This window comes from Xiphophorus couchianus, chromosome 18 (genome assembly GCF_001444195.1).
Source record: "Xiphophorus couchianus chromosome 18, X_couchianus-1.0, whole genome shotgun sequence".
Lineage (NCBI taxonomy): Eukaryota > Metazoa > Chordata > Actinopteri > Cyprinodontiformes > Poeciliidae > Xiphophorus > Xiphophorus couchianus.
In genome coordinates, this window is record NC_040245.1 from 15,010,564 (window position 1) to 15,031,509 (window position 20,946).

The following is a 20,946-nucleotide window of genomic DNA, read 5'->3' on the forward strand; positions in this document are numbered from 1 at the left end:
TTTTTTCTTTTGTGGGGGGGGGGGGATTTTATTGTATCCATAGGAGGGTGCAGAAAATCTTTAGCAACCAACGGGGGGGGGGCCCAGAAGAAAATCTTTGGGAACCACTGCTGTAACGCATTTACACTTTGTTCCCAGGAGGTCAGGTGATTTATTGAAAAAAAAAAGGAAAAAAAGTCAGTCAATGAGATCACAGCCAAATTCACCCTTTACATTTTACACCCTTTATCCCAATATACATGAAATACATTCTAAGCTGCCCATATACTCCATATTTGAGGGAAAATGTGTTTATTTCTTCACAGCTAGATCCACATAAAATACGTTTTTAGAGAATATAACATACAATAAATAAGAACAAGAATGACGACACCTTTAATGACTGACTTCTACTGATACTGATTAATTTAACTTAACTCCTTATTTGTTCCTCTAAAAGGTCTAAAATGTAGCTGATAAAGTATATTTACTCTTATTTGGTAGTTTACATATGATTAATGGTTTTCAATTTATTTGAAAATGTGCTGGAAATTGATATGATGTTTGGATCGGAACACCTTATTGTGGAAACCTTGTTTTCTTTTATGGTTTAGTGCTGTGAACTGTGGTTCTGAAAAAAACAATAAATCTTCTCCCTTTTCTTATTCCAGCGGCTTCTTATTGATTGCTTTTGTCCTGCTCATTCCCCCCCTCTACGAACCCTCGCTGGTCACTTCCTCCTTCAAGCATCAGAAATGTTGTCCTGCTTTCCACAGACTTGCTTTGTACTCACTCCTACTACATGGTCCGGAAATTGTGTCAGGTTGCATTTAAATGTGAACCCAGCATGGTTAGAAAACAGACAAAATGTCAGGAGGGCAGGATGAGGGTTGGAAACACACAGCAGGAACAAAGAAATTGACATTTTGTTGTTTTATTGCAGCATGTTATTTCCTTTGCCAGGAGGCAGTTCAGAAAGACAGGTTATTAATTATCTCTTGCTGAATGAAAAGGAAAAATAAAAGCCTTTCTTTAAGTTCTGGTGGATCTTTTGGACTTTGCTTTTATTCTAGTCAGCGATTGCACGTTTCCTCCTCCCGCCCTAGAACGCTGTTGCCATTATTTGTTTTCTCATTATTTGTTTTATTACTGTACATTATCTGCTGTCTTGCCGAGAACTACTTGTGCGAAGTGAAAAATAAGAGTCCCGCCACAGTGACGGATGGCGCTATAATTGGAGTGAACATATTGTGATGATGAATAACCATAACGACGGTCCTAATTTGAGTTTTTGTTGGCCCTGACTGCTCCCGGCTTGCCCAGTCAGCAGTGTTTGAGTTTTAATTGCTCTGTTAAAAATGCAGCAGATTGAATGTGATCACAGGGGCTTTGGTTATGTGAGCTTGTTAGAAAATCCCTGAGTTTTAAAAGTTTGGGACAAACCAATTTACAGGTAGTAGTATTTTTATTTTTTATTTACAAAAATAGAACTAAATTATGAACTCCTGTCCCACAAGGGATGGTATTTTCACACTACCATCATTGAATGACTGAGAATTTCTCAGTCATTCTGTATTCAATCGTTTATTCTAGACTGGAAAGTTTGCACAAATAAAACGCCTCCCCTGCTATTACTTCGTCTCTCTTTGGCTCGGTCTCACAGTGTCTGATGGCTATCACGGATTAACAACATGTTGCCTTAAGATATTAGGGCTGCAGCTAACCATAAATTTAGAAATCAATTATTCTGTGGATTATTCTTACGATGGAGTAATCTGATAAAACAAGTAACACATTCTGCAGATTTTTCTACTGACCTCTTAGGGTTACAAGTAAAAAGGAAAATAAAAATAAGCAAATTATTAATTTTCATTTTTCCAATAAAATAAAATATCTCATTACCAAAAATGCATTAACAAAGCATTCCTTCACTTTACGCTTGATAATTTGCAGCTAAAAACTACTTCTGACATCAACATGTGAAAAGCTCAGCCCTGTTTCATTTAGCATCAATACAGCTCAGATTTTGACTGTTTTTTTCAATTAGCCAATGAATGATTGGATAGCAAAAGGTGCTTAATAAGAGATTTTTTTTAACTTTTTTTTTTTTTTTTTTTACAGAATTTTAACCTAGTAAAACTTAATTATGCAACTAGAGGAGTTCTGGGTAAAATACATTTATAAACAAAGAATGTTTTTTATCTTAATGTATACATTCTTTGTACAATATCTGCTCCTAGAGTATTCTTTCAGCAAATGGCATGTTTTACAGCATGTAGACTGAAATTACAGATTGATCAGAATTCATTTGATTAATTGTCTCAGCCCCAGAAAATGTTCTTCTCTTTTATGTATTCTTGGGGAAGAAAAGTACACAAACCAAACTCATAGTGGTCATAGAACTAGAAAATACTTCTTTTCTCCTTTTATGACTGAAACTCATTGGAAGCGACTATTTAATGCCTTTTTAATCCCGTAAAAGGATCGACAGTGTTTATGTTTTTGTTAACATTAGATGAGTATTGTTCTGTTGTTAACACTTCATTTAGTGAATTAAATCAATGACTTGCTTACTCTCCATCCAGCTGATTGGTATTATTTAAAATGTGCTTTTTCTGCAGAAATTGTTCGAGCTATGACCTACGTGATAAACCAAGGCATGGCCATGTATTGGGGGACGTCTCGGTGGACAGCTATGGAGATCATGGTAAGTACCTCTCCGCTTTTCTTAAATGTCTCTAGCAGATTCTCTTGGAGTAACTAAAATAAAAGAGGAAAGTATCTGAAATAATTCAACGCAGTGTGGAACATTCTAGGAAAGTAAAACCAGTACACATCATCCTCCTGAGTGCTAAAGATTACATTTTCAGTCTAAGCTTGTTATGAAGTCACATCCTAGTATAATTAAAATGTTACACTGCCTTTACTTTAACGCCAGAAATATAATTGATTTCATATAACATCAGCGTCCTTGACCAGGATTACAATGGTTTGCACAATTTCAGCTGCAATACGAAGGATTTTAAACACATTTTTGGTCACCTTAAGAGCGCCAGCAGGAAAGCATCAGCAAACACTGAGCATGTCTCTTGGACTGGCTGGTTGTGCCACATATGAAACTCTGGATTGCTCTACGTTGTGTTTATTGAGCTCTGGACTGTGATTTGTCCTTTTGTTTTAAAAGATTCTAAAAGCCAAATTATCATCAGTGATCCTAAAATTTAGATAACTTCCACAGCGACCTCGTTCTGGACGATCACGTTGCCTTTCTGACAGCTTTCATGTCAGACCCTCGATTCTGCTCAGGAAGAGTTTGACAGCAGGAAGTAAAAAAATGAACAATAGACAAACTATTCACAGCACATAATGTGACTGCTGCTCTATGTGAAAACTGCATGACTTTGTATTCACAATCTATGCTGAACAATCCTACTTACAAGGTAGTTACACCAACATGTCACTTTCTGTTGTTTGATCCAGTCTCCTTTAAAATAAGTTTTATCATAACATAATTGCTAGTCTAATACACATATGTTGGTGTGTAGCAACGGCATTTATTTCACTAAACTACATAAACTGCATGTGACATTATGTCTTATCCCACACATGCAGGTTACTTTAGAGCAATTGACTCGCATTCAAAGAAAATCGAATAGACCAAAAATCTGGAACTGAACATGAAGATCTCCTGCTTGAACACATTTCTTACTTCTGAGGGAAGTGAGGAAAACACAGGATGAATCCTAATTCCATCCCATCAATAATTGAGGAGCCAGTTTTTCACCTGGAAAAGGTCGCCAACAGAACTTTGAGGAACAGAGCCAAATGTCAGGAAATAAAGACTTAGAACCCTGGCAGGTAGTAGTGGACAACTTGAGGTCTGAATTTATGAGAATGGCATCATGGCGTGAATCCTCAGGCCCACTGCTCTTTTACCATATCCTCCTAAATATTTCAAGAGGAAAGCTGCCCTCTTTCTGCGCAGTGTGGGGGACCTTCCTCATAGCCTAAGCATCATCACAACTTTAGGCCGCAAGAACATCTCTTTGGCAGGATTGTTGGAGATATTTGGTAATAAAAATGTTCCACTAATGAGATTTTAGCCTTCGTAAAGACCACAGGAAGCGGAATAACAGGCCTCACGATCAGCAAAAGTAGCTTCTATCCAAATATTTTACTGCAGGCAGGGATGGAGAAAGGCAAGGGACCAGCAGGTTGAAGAAATAGCCAAGATGGAAGATTGTTTATATGCAGCAGCAAAAAAGAAACATCTGAACCTTTGGTTATTATTGCTCACAACTGGCCTCCCAAGATCAATCTGGAGAGAAATATTCTCAGATCATGCAGCAATGTTAAATGAAGGCCTCTTGTGGTTCTGGTGTTATCAAGGTTTATGGTTCGGCTAGGTAAGGAGGAGTTTGACAGAACTGGAAGAGATCCACCAAGAATGATCACTGATACTGATCACTAAAATGAAGTTTTGAATCAAAATACAAAGGTGGTAAGAGACAAGTCAGAGTCTGGTCACTCTTGATTCAGACACCCAGGTAAGAGTGCTTGATACTGAATGAAGTAAAACAACCAGTGACCCCTGGTCACGTAACTCCTGATGCGCCTGCATGAGCTTGTAATTAGGGCTAAGGCAATCCTGTGTTTCCCTGAAGATCTGAGACTGGGAACACAAACTAACAGCGGTGAACAAAACACCCGTCTTATATCCTCTTCTTCACGCCCTTTGTAGACACGCTGCAATCTGTATTCATCTTCTCTCCCTGTGATCTCGCTGAAAGGGAGTTTATATCCTTGAATAGTTCAGGCCCTAGTGACAGCTCTGTTATTTAGACAGCTTCGGTAATGAAGGGGGCTAAAAGGGGGCGTTGAAGTGTACGTGACAAGGCAGCTATTTGCTGTATGTGCGCGCCGACCCACATGATCAAACTGGAGCCGTATGTCACAAACTGCAGTACATGAGGGTAGCTAGTAATTGTTAGGCTGGATGAGGGCAGGAGACAAACAAATAAAAGATGGTTTAAATAATCAACCATTTTATTGTGAGCGTTTGGGGCGAGGGAGTCGCTTATCTAACTTTCTGATGGCTGAAGACTGGGAATTCACTGACACCTACAAGTTTTGATGTTTTCAAGTTTTTCAGGGTTATAACTAGAATTGGGTTTATATGTGCTGTGCTGTGAGACTTTATAGAAAAAACAAGGAGAAAAACATGTTTGTGTGCTTGCTTCAGTATTTTGCTCTTGAAATACACAGGGAAAGAATAGATATGATTAAAAGCTTTCAGTATGATGTCTCAGGGAATCAGTACAGAAGATTGATTATCTGACTCTAAGCTGTGCATTACAAATTTGGCCTTGCTCTTGCAGGCATATACTGTATATCTGAGCGAGAATGATATAGTATGAAAATCACTTTATAATTAGACTACAGTATAACAATAACTATTCATTTCCCCCTTTTTTTAATTCTCTCAAATTACTAGGAGGCGTATTCGGTGGCACGGCAGTTTAATTTGATCCCTCCGGTGTGCGAACAGGCAGAATATCACCTCTTTCAGAGAGAGAAAGTGGAGGTGCAACTCCCTGAGCTTTATCATAAAATAGGCAAGTATTCTTTATGTCAATGTGTAAAAATGTCTTTTTGCTGGGCTGACCAGGCTGGTGATTTAAAAAAAAAAGACACTTTTTCATTCACTGCATGTACACCAGCACCTACAAGTCATTTCCTCAACCTTAATCTATTTTGTCCAGTAGACGTTTTTACAGGACAGGCTAAAAGTACTGATTCAACACAAACTTAACCTGGTTAGGAAACCTACTGTAATGTTCTGACATGTTACCTAAAACATGAATATCTACATATTTTCTATAGTTGAAGTGATAAGAAAATGTATTTGTCCTTCTATATACAGTATGTCTTTTGGTTTTACTTTTTCGTCCCTCTCAGATAAATTTTAATACCAGAAAAATATAATCTAGTCTAATACAAAATATGGTTTTAAAATTATGATTTCATTTAAAGGAGGCTTTTATGTATTTTCCCAGCACATGGTGCCATTTTCTAGTATCATAAAGTAACCATGTTGCCTTCAGTTCTTATAAAAATGCTGCATTCGGCAAAAACAACTTAAAAGAAAAATTTGACTTTGCAATTAATTTCTTGAAATTGGCCTCTGTCTTTTTAAAAAGATCTTATTCTTTCCGCCATCAGCATGTCATCACAACAGCGCTCCCCTATGATGCTGTTTACAACTGTGGAGCGCTGAGCTGAGAAATAGTTTGTATAATGAGCTCCGCAGATTCCACCAGGTGTTTGCTATATTCTGCTGCCACTAGGCTAGGGACCCGAGCAGGGGAGCGGTGCCCTGTGAGGCAGAAGTTCAGCTGGAGACTGCAGCTCCATGTCTTAACTCCCATTTTGAATTCCATCATCACAGGAGTCGGAGCAATGACTTGGTCACCACTAGCGTGTGGCATCATTACGGGAAAATATGAAAACGGCATCCCAGAATCGTCAAGGGCCTCAATGAAGGTCAGTATGCCTAAAGGTCACCTGCTATGCTCTGCACAACATTTACTAGAGCAGGTTGAAGAATTTAAATAGAGCCTTTGTTGTATGATTCCTAAAGCATGCAGCTCTATGACTGAAACGGCAAAATTGACCTCTTTTTCCCTTTTTTTTAGTCTTTCTTGTTCTTGGTCTCTTGAAATGTCTTCTTGTTCTACTGATCACTCATTCTGTCTGTCTCGTATCTTCTGCCAGTCGTATCAGTGGCTGAAGGAGAAAATAGTAAGCGAGGATGGAAGAAAGCAGCAAGCTAAGCTGAAGGAGCTAAACCACATTGCAGAGAAGCTGGGCTGCACGTTGCCTCAGCTGGCTGTGGGTAAGGCTGAGTGGCACATTCTGCTGAAGGAGCGTCTTAGACTGCATCTTGATAGTAATGTTAACCTTCAAAAGATATCATCAAAATGCATGTTTCCTAGCTAGGACTGACTGCCTGTTACACTAAAGTGCAGATATTTCATATTCATTCTTGTATTCAACAGTATTACAGAACACTAAAGTTAAAAACAAAGCTAACTCCACTGAGAATCCCGCATGCAGTTGAAGGACAGACTGAACGCTGACCTTTCTCCTGTTTATAATATTCAGTGCTTAGTTATCAGGGAGGGGGTATTCATTGCGATTTTCTCCAGCATGGTGTTTAAGAAATGAAGGAGTGAGCTCAGTCCTTCTGGGAACATCCAACCCTGAGCAGCTTACAGAGAACCTCGGGGCCATCCAGGTACAAACACGCACAAACACAAGCCCACTTCTCTGTTTTCACCTGCCTTGTTTCACATGCATCTGGGGCGTTACACGTGTGGATAATGTCATGCCATGTTCAATTCAAATTAATTAGTAATTAATTGTTTTTTGGTAATTATTTCGTTCATGCGTCACTTGTGATTTTGAAAACCGTAGTGGCTGGTTTTGTTGTGGATGGTTAGCATTAGAGGTGGGACTTTATGGCTCTTTCCAGGAAATCTTCAGGATTCATTCACTTCAAAGAGCAGTTCAAATGATAAATGTTTTAAAAAGTAAATTTTTCTTAGAACAAGCCATTTTATCCTTATTCCATGTAGCTTTTCTGCAAGTGTTGTGTGCATTAGTAACATTTGAGTGTTATTTGTCATAAAAAAGGAAAATGTAACAACCAGTGGAGGAAAAATGTGGACTTGAGTAGCTTTGGCAGAAACAAAAATCTTTTTGTGAATCATTAAATGTAATAATTAAGGCAACACATTAATGGTAAACACCCAACTATGAACATTGAACAGCAAACAGAAGAAACCAAGGAGAAGAGAGCGTACCGTGACTACTGCTACCCTCTCTCCTGTGTCAGTGTCAGTGTCATGCACAGAGCTGTATATCACTATACATCTGCAACCATGAAGTGATATGTCCAGCCATTTGTTTTACTTTATTTATTTGACTTTTAAATAAGAAACATTTTAAATTAAAAAGAATGATAATTACTGCAGTGTGCAGTGCAGCAAGCAAAGATGTAAAAATCAAAGAATGGCTCTCACTAACAGAATTGAGTCCTATAGTTCATGGTATAGAGTCGTTCAAAAGAATCAGATTGTTTGTGAACGCCACATCACTAGTTATAGTCAACCATGTTCAGGATTAGTTTCAGAGGATGTGCATAAGGTTCAGTAAAACATCTAACCAAAATGTTTCCTACAGATCTGCAAAGTCAAAAGTTCATATTTTTCCATAGTCACAGTTCTAGAGTTTGTCTTCCTTATTTATGTACTGACGGCCACTTTTTAAAGTATAAGTACAAATGGTTAAGTTCTGTTTACAGTGAGTATTTTGACTGTGGGCAAGCTTTAAATGTGGAAACTTAAAAAAACAGATGGATGAAAATGGCCACTTTTTCATCTTTACGTCTTTTGCAATATACTCAAAATATAACCTTTGGTTCTGTTTGTCTCACTTTATTTCCTGCTTTCAGCCTCAGGTAAAAACTCTCTGTTTTGTCCAGGTCCTCCCTAAGATGACCTCTCACATTGTGTCGGACATTGACCACATCCTTGGCAACAGACCATACACTAAGAAGGACTATCGCTCTTAGAGACCGGGCTGATGGACCGACAAGAGGTCTACTGACGACTACCTAACTTCACCTACACTTTGAACCCTCCTTGGTTCAGAGTTCAGATCCACAGCTCTCTCCTTGGATGTGCCTAACAAGCCACAGACCACTCTAGCCAGAAACGGACCAACCTTGCTACATCCAAGCATTGCATTCTGTAACTATCTTCAGCCGAGACTTATGGTTCGATCAGCTCTACCGCGTTCATCTCAGGTGCAGTACAGCTTAGCCAAGAAAAGCTCAGACTTTCCATGGCCTCGACCGCAGCTTAGTCGATCAAAACTTTCCACCACCAATCAAAGGCATTTGCTACTCAGCTAGCGTGCAAAGATACAGAAATAGAACTATGCAGAGACCAGAGTAGCTTAGATCCAACAGCATGCTTAAATTATTGAAACACTAGACCCACTGTTAGAAAAGGTTAAAGTTCTGATACTCATTTATGTCGAGATTTTAATATGTTCACTACTACATCTCATTTTTAGAGATATCCTCATTAACTCCAGATGGTTCATGAAGACAAAAAGGCATTGCAGAACTACTTAAAATTAAAGTGCCTTTTTTAAGTGCACCTTAATAATTCATCAGAAAACATATAAGGCTTGTATTAACAATTCATTTAAGCACAAAATTCATATTGCAAACATGTTTTGTTGCATAGCAAAATACTCCAGTAGAGGCACCATATGTATAGAAATTAGACAAACCTCAAATGAGTAGAGACCTCAGATGCATGCTGAACAAATCCCTTATTCAAACCTTTTATTAATATGCCAAACAGCGTAGCAAAATAAATTACCATAAGCGCTTCAAACTCTCACCTCCTTTGTCAGAGGTGCCTGCTAAAGTCCTGGGATGAAACATCTTCCAGTCGTTACCAACAACAAGGTGACTCCCTCACACGTCTTGCAAAAACAAGCTTTATGAATATAAATAAGACCTCGACACTCATCGGCTCAACTCGTCTTTAAAATGCCTTCTAAATGCAATCGATCCCTATATTTACAGTAGGCTAGTGAATAGATATTTCTGGCTGCAGATCCCTGAGTATAGCAACAACCAGATGCATGTTTCTCTGCTACAGTGTGCCTCCTTCTTCTTTTTGATAAGTTTTTGGTCAAAAATGCTGCAAGCTTGTCTGCTGTGTGACTCTGGTGAAGCAAGCGGATTGTGGTACCAGAAAGAAAAAAGAAAAAGTAAAAGAACTGGACTCGAGAAGAAATGGGCAAACTCGTGTCGCCCTCGTGTGGAAATTTTAAGGAACTGCAGACATCTTCCACCAAACGGAGACAAGTAAAACATGTGGATTGCTCAGCTTAAAGTCACAAAAGAAAAAGAGTATTTACTTGTGAACTGAAGCAGCATCACTAATTTCTTCAAAGAGCTTTGACTGTATTAATGGAAACAATTTAAGATATTCGAGGGGGAAAAACACTGGTTTTAAACCACAATATGACGGAATAAGCTTGTCATGTGTGGAAAATAATTGTTCTAAACTGCTCATAGGATCTAAAAGTCTATTTTGACATTTGAAAAAAATAGCTTGTTTGAGGATGTTAAATGTATATATAGAGGTTTAAGGCTAATCTTGTTACATAAGCAAATTACAAGAAGCCTGTCTTGCATATGAGGGCTTTGCTGTACTGTATGAGAAATCTATAAATGAGATGTAAATAGAGATATTTTATTGCTCACTGCACATCACAGAGATTTCATCGTCCTCGCTCAGAGTGATTCGACAGCCACAAAGTCTTCATTTTTCTCTCCTCAAGGAAATCCAAATGTAGTACGAATTGTTTCCCATTTGTGAAGTTAACTATGAACTGGCCTGAATTAGCTTTTACTTAGTTATGTAACAGGTTTAATGATAAACACCAAACTCCTGTCGTAATCATTCATATTCTGACTTTTGAGTAGTTTGTGGCAGTTGCCCTTTATGTACTCCCTTAGTTCTGTTTCATCTGGAAAATAAGCCATCGTTGAGATGAGTAGAAAAAGATGTTGGCCAGGTTTCAGCTGAGTCACGGTCTTGTCCTTGGTGTCCATGTGTTGACTTGCAGCACAGTCGGCCTTTAAATCTCAGTAGCGAACTGTTTTTGTGCTTGACAGATGGTTCCACACTTTGAGGAGAAATGAAAAGCAGCCTTTGTCTTACATCTTACTTTGAGACGACTGCCTCAGAAGGATTACGAACCCTGGACCTCGCAAACATTTCAAAACAAAACTGATTTAGGAAGAAAAGAACTGGGAATTTGCTGAAAATATCTAATCTTTTTTTTTAAGACCTGTAAAAAATTTTGTCAAATTGTGTGATTTTATGTTTTTTAATGGGATCCCAGAGAAAGTGATGACGTGACAGGAATTAACCTGGTGCTGCCCCTCCCCAACTCGTTGGTGGTCAGCTGTCTAAATAAAGGATATTGTGCTTTTTCCTAATTTACAAGAAAGAGAAATGTAGCTGTTTTGAAATTTGTGAAAAACACAAGCAGTCATCATAAAACTTAAGTTCTCCACATACCAGGTTTGTGTTTAAATGTTTGGAGGAAAACCTCTTTTCTTTACATATTATTCCAAGGAGACAGACTTTCTGGTAATCTGGTCTTGATCAATATTTGATTCAATTTTCTGAAAGCCTTCGTTTACAAAGTTTTCTTTTGACTTTATTTGCTTTTCTACACATTGTCGGCTCAATACTTGAAACTGAATTCTAATCCTTGGAAACTTAATATATAAAAAAGAAAACTTCTACGTTAAAGATAAGAACTGGTTTTGTCAACACATTTGATCAAATTGGACAAATTGAATCTTTAGGTGTTGTTGGTTTCAATGAAAAAGTATTCGAACAAATAAGAAATGTCACTTTTAGCCCCAACAAGGTAATTCTTAAAAAGGCAGTAATACTTCTAAGACAGTAGATGATCAGCAAAAGGGTGATGCCTTTAATCGGCTTGTAATTGTTTTTTTCTCTTACTTTTATCTCCACCTTACCATTTCCCTGATTTTTAATGACGCAATAAGATTCATTTACTCATAGTCAGACCAAATGTGTGAAAACATCCAACAAAAAGACCTTCAGAAAGTTTGAAGATCTCTTGATCTACACTACAAAAAGTCTCCATCACTGGAATTAAGTGAGAAATAGATTCTGGCTGGTTTTAAGTGTCTGTATTTAGAGTCTGTGTTCAAGTCGTCACTTTGCTCATCAGTCTGTTAGATTGTGGCTGCCTGGTAGAGTGCCTTCACCCTGGTCCTAAGAGATACATTCAGGGATGTCTTTCATTATAAAGTTGGTATGTGGTGCATAGGTGTTCCTCTGAAACATGTTGGAAAATGACTTAGCATTCAGTATAATGGTTATATACTTAAATGAGGTTTGTTATTTCAACAAAGAATTGTCAGAACATTACACTCAGAACCAAAACTGCAGCTCTAAGGCAGAAACTCTCTGAAAGTAAAGATTAACCGCAAACCTTAGCTTGTATTTTGTCCGTTAACATAGCAGAAAATTGTATCCTGAATTTTTATTCCATCTTAAATAGATTTGCTTCTTGTCCCTGAGCTTCACATTGTTGGAGTAGACGTGAAGGTGAGTGCACAGGAATATTCACGGTATAAGGAAAATACTAGAACGAAAAAAAGGTAAGGTTGAATAATATGAAATGCAATGTAATTAGTGCAAATTGTTTTATGACTGGTTTAGGGGAAAATATCCTTGAACCACATATTTGAACACTTTAGTGTTTCTTATCCACCAAAAAGTAAAAAACATCTAGTTCCACAGACTGCAGCAAGCTGGATTTCAAAGCAGTGAAGCCATTTAAAAGAGCTGATATGGGCAATATAACAGGTAGACTCACTGGCTGCTGGATGCAAGAGCAAAATATTTCATTCATCAGCAGCTACGCAACAACAAAGAACAAAAAGACAAAATGGAACAAAGTAATTGATCCAGTAATCTTAATTCTAATTTAGTAAAATATGATACAAAAATCCCCCAACATTGTTCCAGTCATTGTTTTCCTCATGTGCCGTTCTAAGCAAGTGTACTGTCTCTTTGCTGACGAGTGTTCTCTCTGTAAATACTCTATATGAATGTGTGATAATAAATACATGCATTGCCAATGAAAACAGTGTCTTTGCTTTTATGCAAAATAAGATAAAACACAGCCATGTGGAAAAATCCACTTTTGATTCAGTTATGGGAATAAATCATTTAAAATCTTGTAGAAACAACTTCAGTCAGATTTTTTTAAGAGTTATTCCCCCTAATTATTGAGGGCCTTGACTGGATTAACCTTACCTCTAGTTTGCAGCCATTCTGGCTTCCCATTTGATGTTTTGCTTGGCATCATTGTCCTGCTGAGCTTCAGCTGTTGGCTCCAGAGTAGTTTGGTGTACAGGGAGTTCATGGTCATTCAACATCTCCTTTTACTCTGTTTATTGCAGAGCATGATTTGAAAGTGGCAAATGACTACAAAGTGCCACGGTGCTCCGACAGCAGGTCTTATAGGCTTGCGTTAATACACCACGTGTTTTTGTTTGACTCTTCTACCTGCTGATTCAGGTATGTTGAAGCAGAAAAAACCTCTAAGAGTTAGAAGACATCAGCCCTCGAGTTGAACAGAGTTGATTCCTGCGTTTGAAATAGATTTAAGGGCATGCTCAGAAGTCTATTTCTGATATATTTTTTTAAATCAATGCTCTGAATATCCCACAATTCTACATTCAGGTGGAAAAACTCTTCTTGAATGTTAATGTTTTCAAATGTTTGATGCTAATCCCTTGAAATGTAGAGTGATTAATTCGAACTGAAACCACACCATAATCCTTCCTAGGTTGATTGGCAGCAGCAATTGGTTCACTGTAATTTCTGATTTATCTCCTTGATAGCGTTGGGTCAAAACCCACCTCTATGCTTCAGAGCAGTTAAAACAAAACCTCCTGCTTCTCCAGAGCCAAACACAACTGCTAATGGATTAGCAACACCTACCTGCTGCCCTCGTTAAAACCTATACAAAAAAGCAAAGATTGACTCAATTTTTCCCCATTTCGAACAGATTACTGTAGTTCAAAAAAGGTTTTAAAAATATTTAAATGAATGAATGAAACACACAAACAAGTGTAGCTGGTTGCTTTATTTGTTACAAAAACAATTTCATGAAAGTGAACTCTGCATCCACACCAAAACCACATGCCTAACCTGTAAAAAATTAGATCCTGTGTCTTTTTCTTAATCCTCCATCCTCACTCACTCCCACCCATCATTTATCCCTCCAACGTCTTGTCCATTTTCTTCTTGGTTTACTTGGAGCCGGTGGACAGAAGAGCAATGAGTCCTGAAGAGGCGCTGATGGACAGAATGTAGTTGCTAGGAAGCAAAAGGTTAAGGAGAAAATAATTCACTTTTCCAAGGCAACAACTAATTTCACATATTTACAATGTCCCTCTCTCCACAAATGGGGAAAGGCAGATTAAAGAAGATCTGTAGCTTGAACCAAGTACATATCGAGAATGGATAAATGACATTTCGGATCTAGGCAGTGGTTCTAAAAGAAATTTCTGATAAGTTGTGCAGAGTATTTAAATTCTGACCTCCACAAATCTCATGTAGTCAACATTGAAAAGTAATTTGACTGAAAGGATACACAGTGGGGTTGAAGTTCTTGAGCAAGAAGAAGGAAGCGACGATGACGAGCACCAGAAAGAGGGTGTTGTTGTAAAAGATGGAGAAGGTGGTGGCTTCATAGTCGGCCACCTCATTCTTCTTCCACAGGATTCTGGAGAAAAGGAAAAACTGAGTCAATCTCTTTCTCACTAATGATGTTCAGATAAAATGCAGTAAAGCTTTGGGTTTATTTCCTTTTAAAAAGACAAAACAATGTTCAGTTTGGCTTAATTTATTAACTTTAAAAAAAAAAGGAGGGGAAGAAAGTTTCACCTTTCATCCTTCTCTTTGCGTGACATCTTGCGATTGTCTGCTTCAGACAGCTTCCTGGTTACCTCTTTGGAAACGGCATCCTCTCGTTTCTGAGCCACTCTGAAACAAAAACAAACAAAACAGTCATTTCATTGAAACTCTATTTCAAAGCAGATTAACTTGGCAAACAAAAATTGAGAAATTGTGCAAATTTACATATATCTTTCCGCCAACATTTTCCTATTTTGTCAATGTGGTCGACTGAGCTGCTCTTTTCATTATTCTTACTTGTGTTTGAGTACAAACTTGACGTTCTTGTAGGCAAACGCGACCAGGTATGTGCTGACCAGGGTCATGACGGCGTACAGCACCGCAGACTGGACGAGGTCCATGTGCCAGATCCTCCAGAACAACCCTGTGAGGTCACATACAAAGAAAAAAAAAATCAGAAATACAATTTCATTGTGTCGATGCTACACCTCGACTAACATTTGTAGCCTTTGTGGACTTAAATGAACCATTTCTCACTGCTTTAACACAAACTGCATTGAAGAAGCACAACTATCAAAACTGCACCATGGGGGTCATCCTAACGAAGTTATTTTCTCCCTATATCACTCAGATAAAGACTTAAATGGGACCATATCTTGAAAAAGCTTCACCACAACCATAAACTTCAATGTACTTGTTAGTGTATATGTAACTAACACAAAATACAGCACAGTAGGAGACAAAGAGCACAAAATCTAAACGTCTTTTCAATCTTTAAAAGTAAAAAGTCAAAAATGTTGTGTTGCATTAAGTTCCCCTGAAACAATAACTCAGAAGAACCACTTTTTGCTCCAATTTGAGGTTTCCCCCCAGAAAACCTGCTAGTGGTGGTTGGGCGCCAGGGCAGTTATTCATCCAGCAGCCTGTTGGGTTTTCAAGTTAAAAATTGTTTAAAGTTGGCAGGAAATTTGAAAATATCACTTGATATTTATGCGTTATTTAAATATTGAAGATTAATACCGAAACACCAACTATAAAGTCTTTAAAAAATGCAAACATTTTAAAAAAGACTAAGCAATGCTAAGCCTGGTGGGGGCACAAGTAAAGCCTGGTGGCCCGCCAGGCTTATAATACACTGGGGGAAACCCTGCAATTACCACTTCCAAGTCTTTCAGGGTACGTCTACCTGCTGCAAACACAGATGTAAATACATACCAGTTTGTTTTAAAACAACTCGTCCAGTCAGGCTGGATGGAGAGCATCTGAACTTCAGTTTAAGCTTTAAAACAGATTCTCAGGTGGATTCAGATCCTGATTTTGAGTCATTCTAGTATATGAATATGCTTTCATCCAGACCATGTAATTGTGGATCTGGTTGTATGTTTTGTTTTGTCACTGCTGGATGGAAGATTTGAGTCATCCCCAGACTCAAATCTTTTTATGGTTTCGGATGGTTTAGTCCTTTATTTATCTCCACCCATCATCCAGTCAGATTTGAGCAGATTCCCTGATGCTGCCACCATGTTTCACCATGGCGATGATATGTTCAGAAAGATATTTAGTTAGTTTTTAGCCACACAATGTTTTGCAGACTACCCTCTTCCACGTGTCCCTGACATGACATCAGATAAACTGCAAATGAAATGACTTTTAAAAGTGACTCTACTTTTGCTACTTTCATAAAATCAGCACTAATTGTTATCTTTACAGCTCCCATCACACTTCACAACTTTGTGCTGGTTTATCACAACAGCTCAAAAAATACAAAAAGACAATTGTGGTAGTAAGACATTTGGAAAACTTAAAGGTGCGTGAACACAATGTTCAAACGTAGCACAACTTTAGCCATTTCTATCATTACTGTTGCTTTAAATCATTAATCCATTACGTGGCGTTTACTTTCTTAAACGCTCCTCGTTTTTGTTTATACTTTTCTAGTCCTTCAGCGTTAGCTGAGGCTGTTAGCAGCGGCTGTTTTCTTTTTTTTTCTTGTACTCACAGATAGGAATGGCTGAAACGATGAGGGCATTCCCGTAAAACAAAGCCGTTGACTTTGCCGACAGATTTCTGCTGAAGTCCTGCAAGAGGAGGTCCTCTTCGGACTGCTGCTTGTTGCTGCCTTTCGGGGGCATTTTTTCTGGCAGGGAGGCCGGTGTGGAAACTACTCAGAGCGGACTGAAGAGGACTGACACGTCGGTGAATGAGAGGAAGAGGGACGCGTCAGCACAAACCCGGAACTACATCGACTCATTTCCTCTGAGAAACAAGGAGCCGTTGCTGAGTGCTGCCCCCTGCTGGAAGATAAAGGCTTCGTTGTACTAAGTGCGGTGGTTTACTGAAGGTTAGAGCCCCAGCAGTGTCTTTCTGTTTTGTATTTGTCAGACAGCACTGCGTATTCCTTAAAGCACAACACTAATTTGAAAACCAAGATTGAAAACCACCACAAAATTTACTATCTGTTTTTGTTCTGCTCTTGTTTGTTTGGTGAATAAGGATTCTTCAAACTTGAGGTTATGTTTAATACAGACTTTTCTATTTAAGATCCACCTTATTCATAAAACCCACAATGCTTAGCATAAACTCTTTTCAGGACGTCATCAGCATTCTTACATGCAAACAAATACTCTCGCAGAAAGCAAACAGGTTAAAAAAATGTGGGAATATCAGTTTTGTAAATGGGGTGGTGTAATAATAGTTGATCCCCAGCTTTATATTCACATGCTAAAGACAATGTCTTTAGCAGGTGAAAAGACATGCTAAAGACAATCGGCCAAAGGCTAATTGCAATGGCAGCCATGCTCTCTGGTCAGAGACAACATGGCTGTTTCTGACAGTAACCAGCAATGAGCCCTGCTGGTTCCCTGTCCACCACAAGGACCCTGGCCCATTCAAGATGCTGATGTCTGTGTCTGCTGGTGCTGTAGTCAGGTAACCTTGCAAGTCATCTATCATGCAGACCATACCAATGTAAACTGTTTTGAATGATCTGACATGACACTCAATTGCCTTAAATGTGTCTTTACGTGGGCATAAACCATTCGTTTCTGCTGGGCACTGTCCACAATGAAGAGATCATCTGTGTAGGCTGTGGTCAAAGGATTTCCACTATTGTGCTTTGCTATGACTGCAGCCTTCATGTTTGCATTGAAACAAGATTATCACAATTTGTGACAATCTCTCCTTTTAATTGATTATTTTTATGAAGAATATTTTTCTTCTGCATTTTTCATTTCTATTACTCTCTAGATATAGCTCTTACCCTGTAGTATTTTATTGGCTGAAAGAGGCACAGTCACAGTGATTTTTACCTTGTAAGGTTCACACTTCGGCCACTAGAGGTCAACTTCTACTCATACTTGGACTATATTCCTGCAATGTGTTGACTGTTAGACCGTGAGTGTATCACCACATTAGAAAGTTCAGACTAACTAGAAATACAAGCTGTGTTTTCAGATCCTGCAAATCAGAAGTACACTATGATTCCAATGGGTGCATTGATTTATTCATTACTGACTCAGCTATCAGATCTATATCAGAATGTTGGTATGACCTTTTTGGAGATACGAATGGATAAGTAAACTGCACCACCTCCAATAAAATGATAACAAGTAAAGTCTTTGGTAAATAAAGTGTGTTTTATCTTGATCCCTACAGACCTCAGCAGAGGCTGCACATATCTGGTGCACTATTTAAAAGTTCTCTTCAACACATTCCCATCTGACAAACACGTCACATTCCATGGTGTGTGTCTGAGTGTGACCATGGCGTCATAAAAGCTAACCTATTAAGTATGAGCCTCCTCAAAAGTCCCTTCCACTCCTTATGTCATCGTCAAAGTCTGTCACATGCCTGCCACCGGGGATGTTTTAGTACTGTGGAAGGAAGACAATAAAGAAACAGACAGAAATGTGTTCTGCTGCTGTGGCTGACACACTGCTTAACCCCCCACTGAGCTATTTTCCTCTTGCTTCCACGAGAGCAAGCTGCATGCATGTGCAACTGAGTGAGTGTATTTGTGTGAGTGGCAGAGTGCGTTGCAGGGAGGGCAGGTTTGCGTGATGTGCCTGCCTTTAAATGGGGATAGGGCTTAGGGATTATCTGTTCACTTCAGGGGTGCAGGAAGGAGGCAAAGCGGTGAAGCAAGGGACGGGAGAGGTGGGGCAGGGGATGAGGGAGATGCCAATAACAGTGCCAACATTCTGCCTGGCAAGAGTAGCGATCCCTTTTTCCTCGTGTTTGTCAGCTTGATTGCTTTGGCTTTGGTGACACCACAGACATAATCATCAAAGAGCAAAAACCCCACACATACGGTACTGCCTAGAACAAACTGCAGGAAACAAGGAGAAGACACATTCAAGTCTGTTTTTTTATAAACCAGACAGCCTGATAACATTTTTATTATTTCTAGGTGAATTTGTGGCATATTACCCGTCAAATTTATTCTTTGAATACCTAAAGCTAACATGGATTGTATAAATACATATACAGTAGTACTTAATACTTAAGAGAAAAGGACAGGACTTATCGTTTTTGCAAAATCTTAAACAAATATAAATCAGACAAGTGTAGCTTGGCTTTGTGTAACCACCTTCCACTCCAGTTGCATCTCCAAGCACTTTGGGGTTATGTCTCTGCCAGCTTTACACATCTACACTATAGAGGGAAATATTCCAAACAAATACCAAGCTCTCTTAGTTTAGATGGAGAGTGTTTGTAGATATCAACATTAAAATCTTACCAGAGATTCTGAATGGGATTTAGGTCTGAACTTTGCCCAGGCCTCTCTGCAACCTGCTGACGGAGCGTTTCATCTGCAGTGACAACAAGATTTTGGGGACGGGGGAAAGTTTATAGTTTCTTAGAATTCAAGGATAATTCATCCAATAAGTTTTGTTTTAGACACCGAAAGATTGACTTGGGATGAACTAAACGCATACAAAATGTTACAAATGTACAGCACCTTTACTAACAGCTTGTGGAATATTATTAATTTAAATAGAGAACAGAGTGGATCCCAGAATGGACCACACCTTTGGAAAGTCAAAGAAACACAATGTACAGAGTGTGTATTCACCTGCTGCACTGTCACACAGGTAGCTAGAAAACCATGATAAAAACGGATTCCAATGTGGCTACGTCTTTTGATTAAAAAAGAATGATTCACTGTATCAAGAGCTATTGCTAAGTCAGTGAAAATTGCAGCACATTACTGTCTGGAGTCCAGAGCAGAGGCTGTATCATCTACAACCTTTAAAACTGTTGTGACACATCCACGACCAGAACAGAAACCAGACTGTGCCAGAGATAACAAGTTGTTGACCTCAAGATACCAGATTAACAGTTTATTAACAAGTCTTTCTACAAAATGAGGTGCACAAGATAAAATATAAACTGGCCTGCAACAGTTCAAAACAGAATGACCACCAATTTTGAAGAGGAGGTGTACCAGATTTCCGGTCATTTGGTATTTCACCAGTATGGATAGACTGGATAGAAGCTGCCTCAGAAAAGAAATGAGCAAAACCATCTGTCCCAGTTTTCTTTTTAAGCACTAACGAGAGCCATTCAACTTTCACTTCTTTTACACTAAATGTTTTCAGTGTAAGTCTTTGAGATGCAACAGGTAAATCAGATGTGGCATTCAGTCCAGCATTGGTATCAGAGCTTGTGAACATGTCAGAATGTCCTGACTTTGTGAAATGCAACAATATTGTCTGATGTGATAGATAATGGTGCGCTTGATAATTTATTTTCCAACTGCTGTGCTGTTTTCAAATAGAAATTTTGTCACTTTCTATTCCAGATCTTCTGTCTTTGCACCAGGCAACATTATTTTTGCTGTAGCAGTAACACCAGGTCTTGGGACAAGAGGGGACTGGTTTGATTTTTATACATTTTTACATTTTACTAGGGCATGCTTATTAATAAGAGAAATATCAGGATGTCAGAAAGAGTCCACACTTCCTTTACAGTTGAAATATGTACAATTTTGTCCCAATAGACTATTGAAAGGTCATGTAAGAAAGTATTTAAAAAAGTATAAGAGTATTAAAATCTTTAATTATACACATAACTAATCCATGTTATTTTAGTCACGTTATTTGCAGCTATTCAGATTAAACAATCATAAACAGTAATCCAATCTGATAAATATAGAAAACAGAAATAAATATTAAAATTTATTGAGTATGACCAATGGGTTTAAATATTAAATAGTTATGCTCTCTAATATAAAAGCTAATTACTTTTCCAAAACTTTTGTGTTCCATGGCAGTTCCCTGCATGTACCATCTAACAAATGGTAAACAGCATTTATGAGCTGGCATGTGGTCAGACGACATCCTCTGGCTTCTGCGGGATGAAAGAGAAAGAAAGGCTTTTGAATCTTTTATCACAAACATAT

General features: G+C 38.5%; 2 protein-coding genes across 4 annotated transcripts in view; one reads left to right on the plus strand and one right to left on the minus strand.

Annotated features, from left to right (window-relative positions):
* Positions 1-12,763, plus strand: part of kcnab1a (potassium voltage-gated channel subfamily A regulatory beta subunit 1a) — a 98,831-nt gene extending 86,068 nt beyond the window's left edge. For all 3 annotated transcript variants that reach the window (XM_027998952.1, XM_027998951.1, XM_027998953.1), the window contains exons 9-14: positions 2,601-2,686; positions 5,474-5,594; positions 6,428-6,522; positions 6,754-6,874; positions 7,188-7,276; positions 8,525-12,763. In XM_027998952.1, coding sequence (XP_027854753.1) covers positions 2,601-2,686; positions 5,474-5,594; positions 6,428-6,522; positions 6,754-6,874; positions 7,188-7,276; positions 8,525-8,614 — 602 coding nt within the window. In that variant the 3' untranslated portion in view covers positions 8,615-12,763. The remainder of the gene's footprint in view (positions 1-2,600; positions 2,687-5,473; positions 5,595-6,427; positions 6,523-6,753; positions 6,875-7,187; positions 7,277-8,524) is intronic.
* Positions 12,764-13,755: 992 nt separating this feature from the next.
* Positions 13,756-16,790, minus strand: ssr3 (signal sequence receptor, gamma). The gene is made up of 5 exons (XM_027999719.1): positions 16,543-16,790; positions 14,841-14,967; positions 14,574-14,672; positions 14,281-14,412; positions 13,756-14,003 (listed from the first exon to the last, which is right to left on the minus strand). Exons 1-5 carry the CDS (start codon positions 16,673-16,675, stop codon positions 13,937-13,939), a joined length of 558 nt encoding a protein of 185 aa, XP_027855520.1. The 5' UTR covers positions 16,676-16,790; the 3' UTR covers positions 13,756-13,936.
* Positions 16,791-20,946: the final 4,156 nt, after the last annotated feature.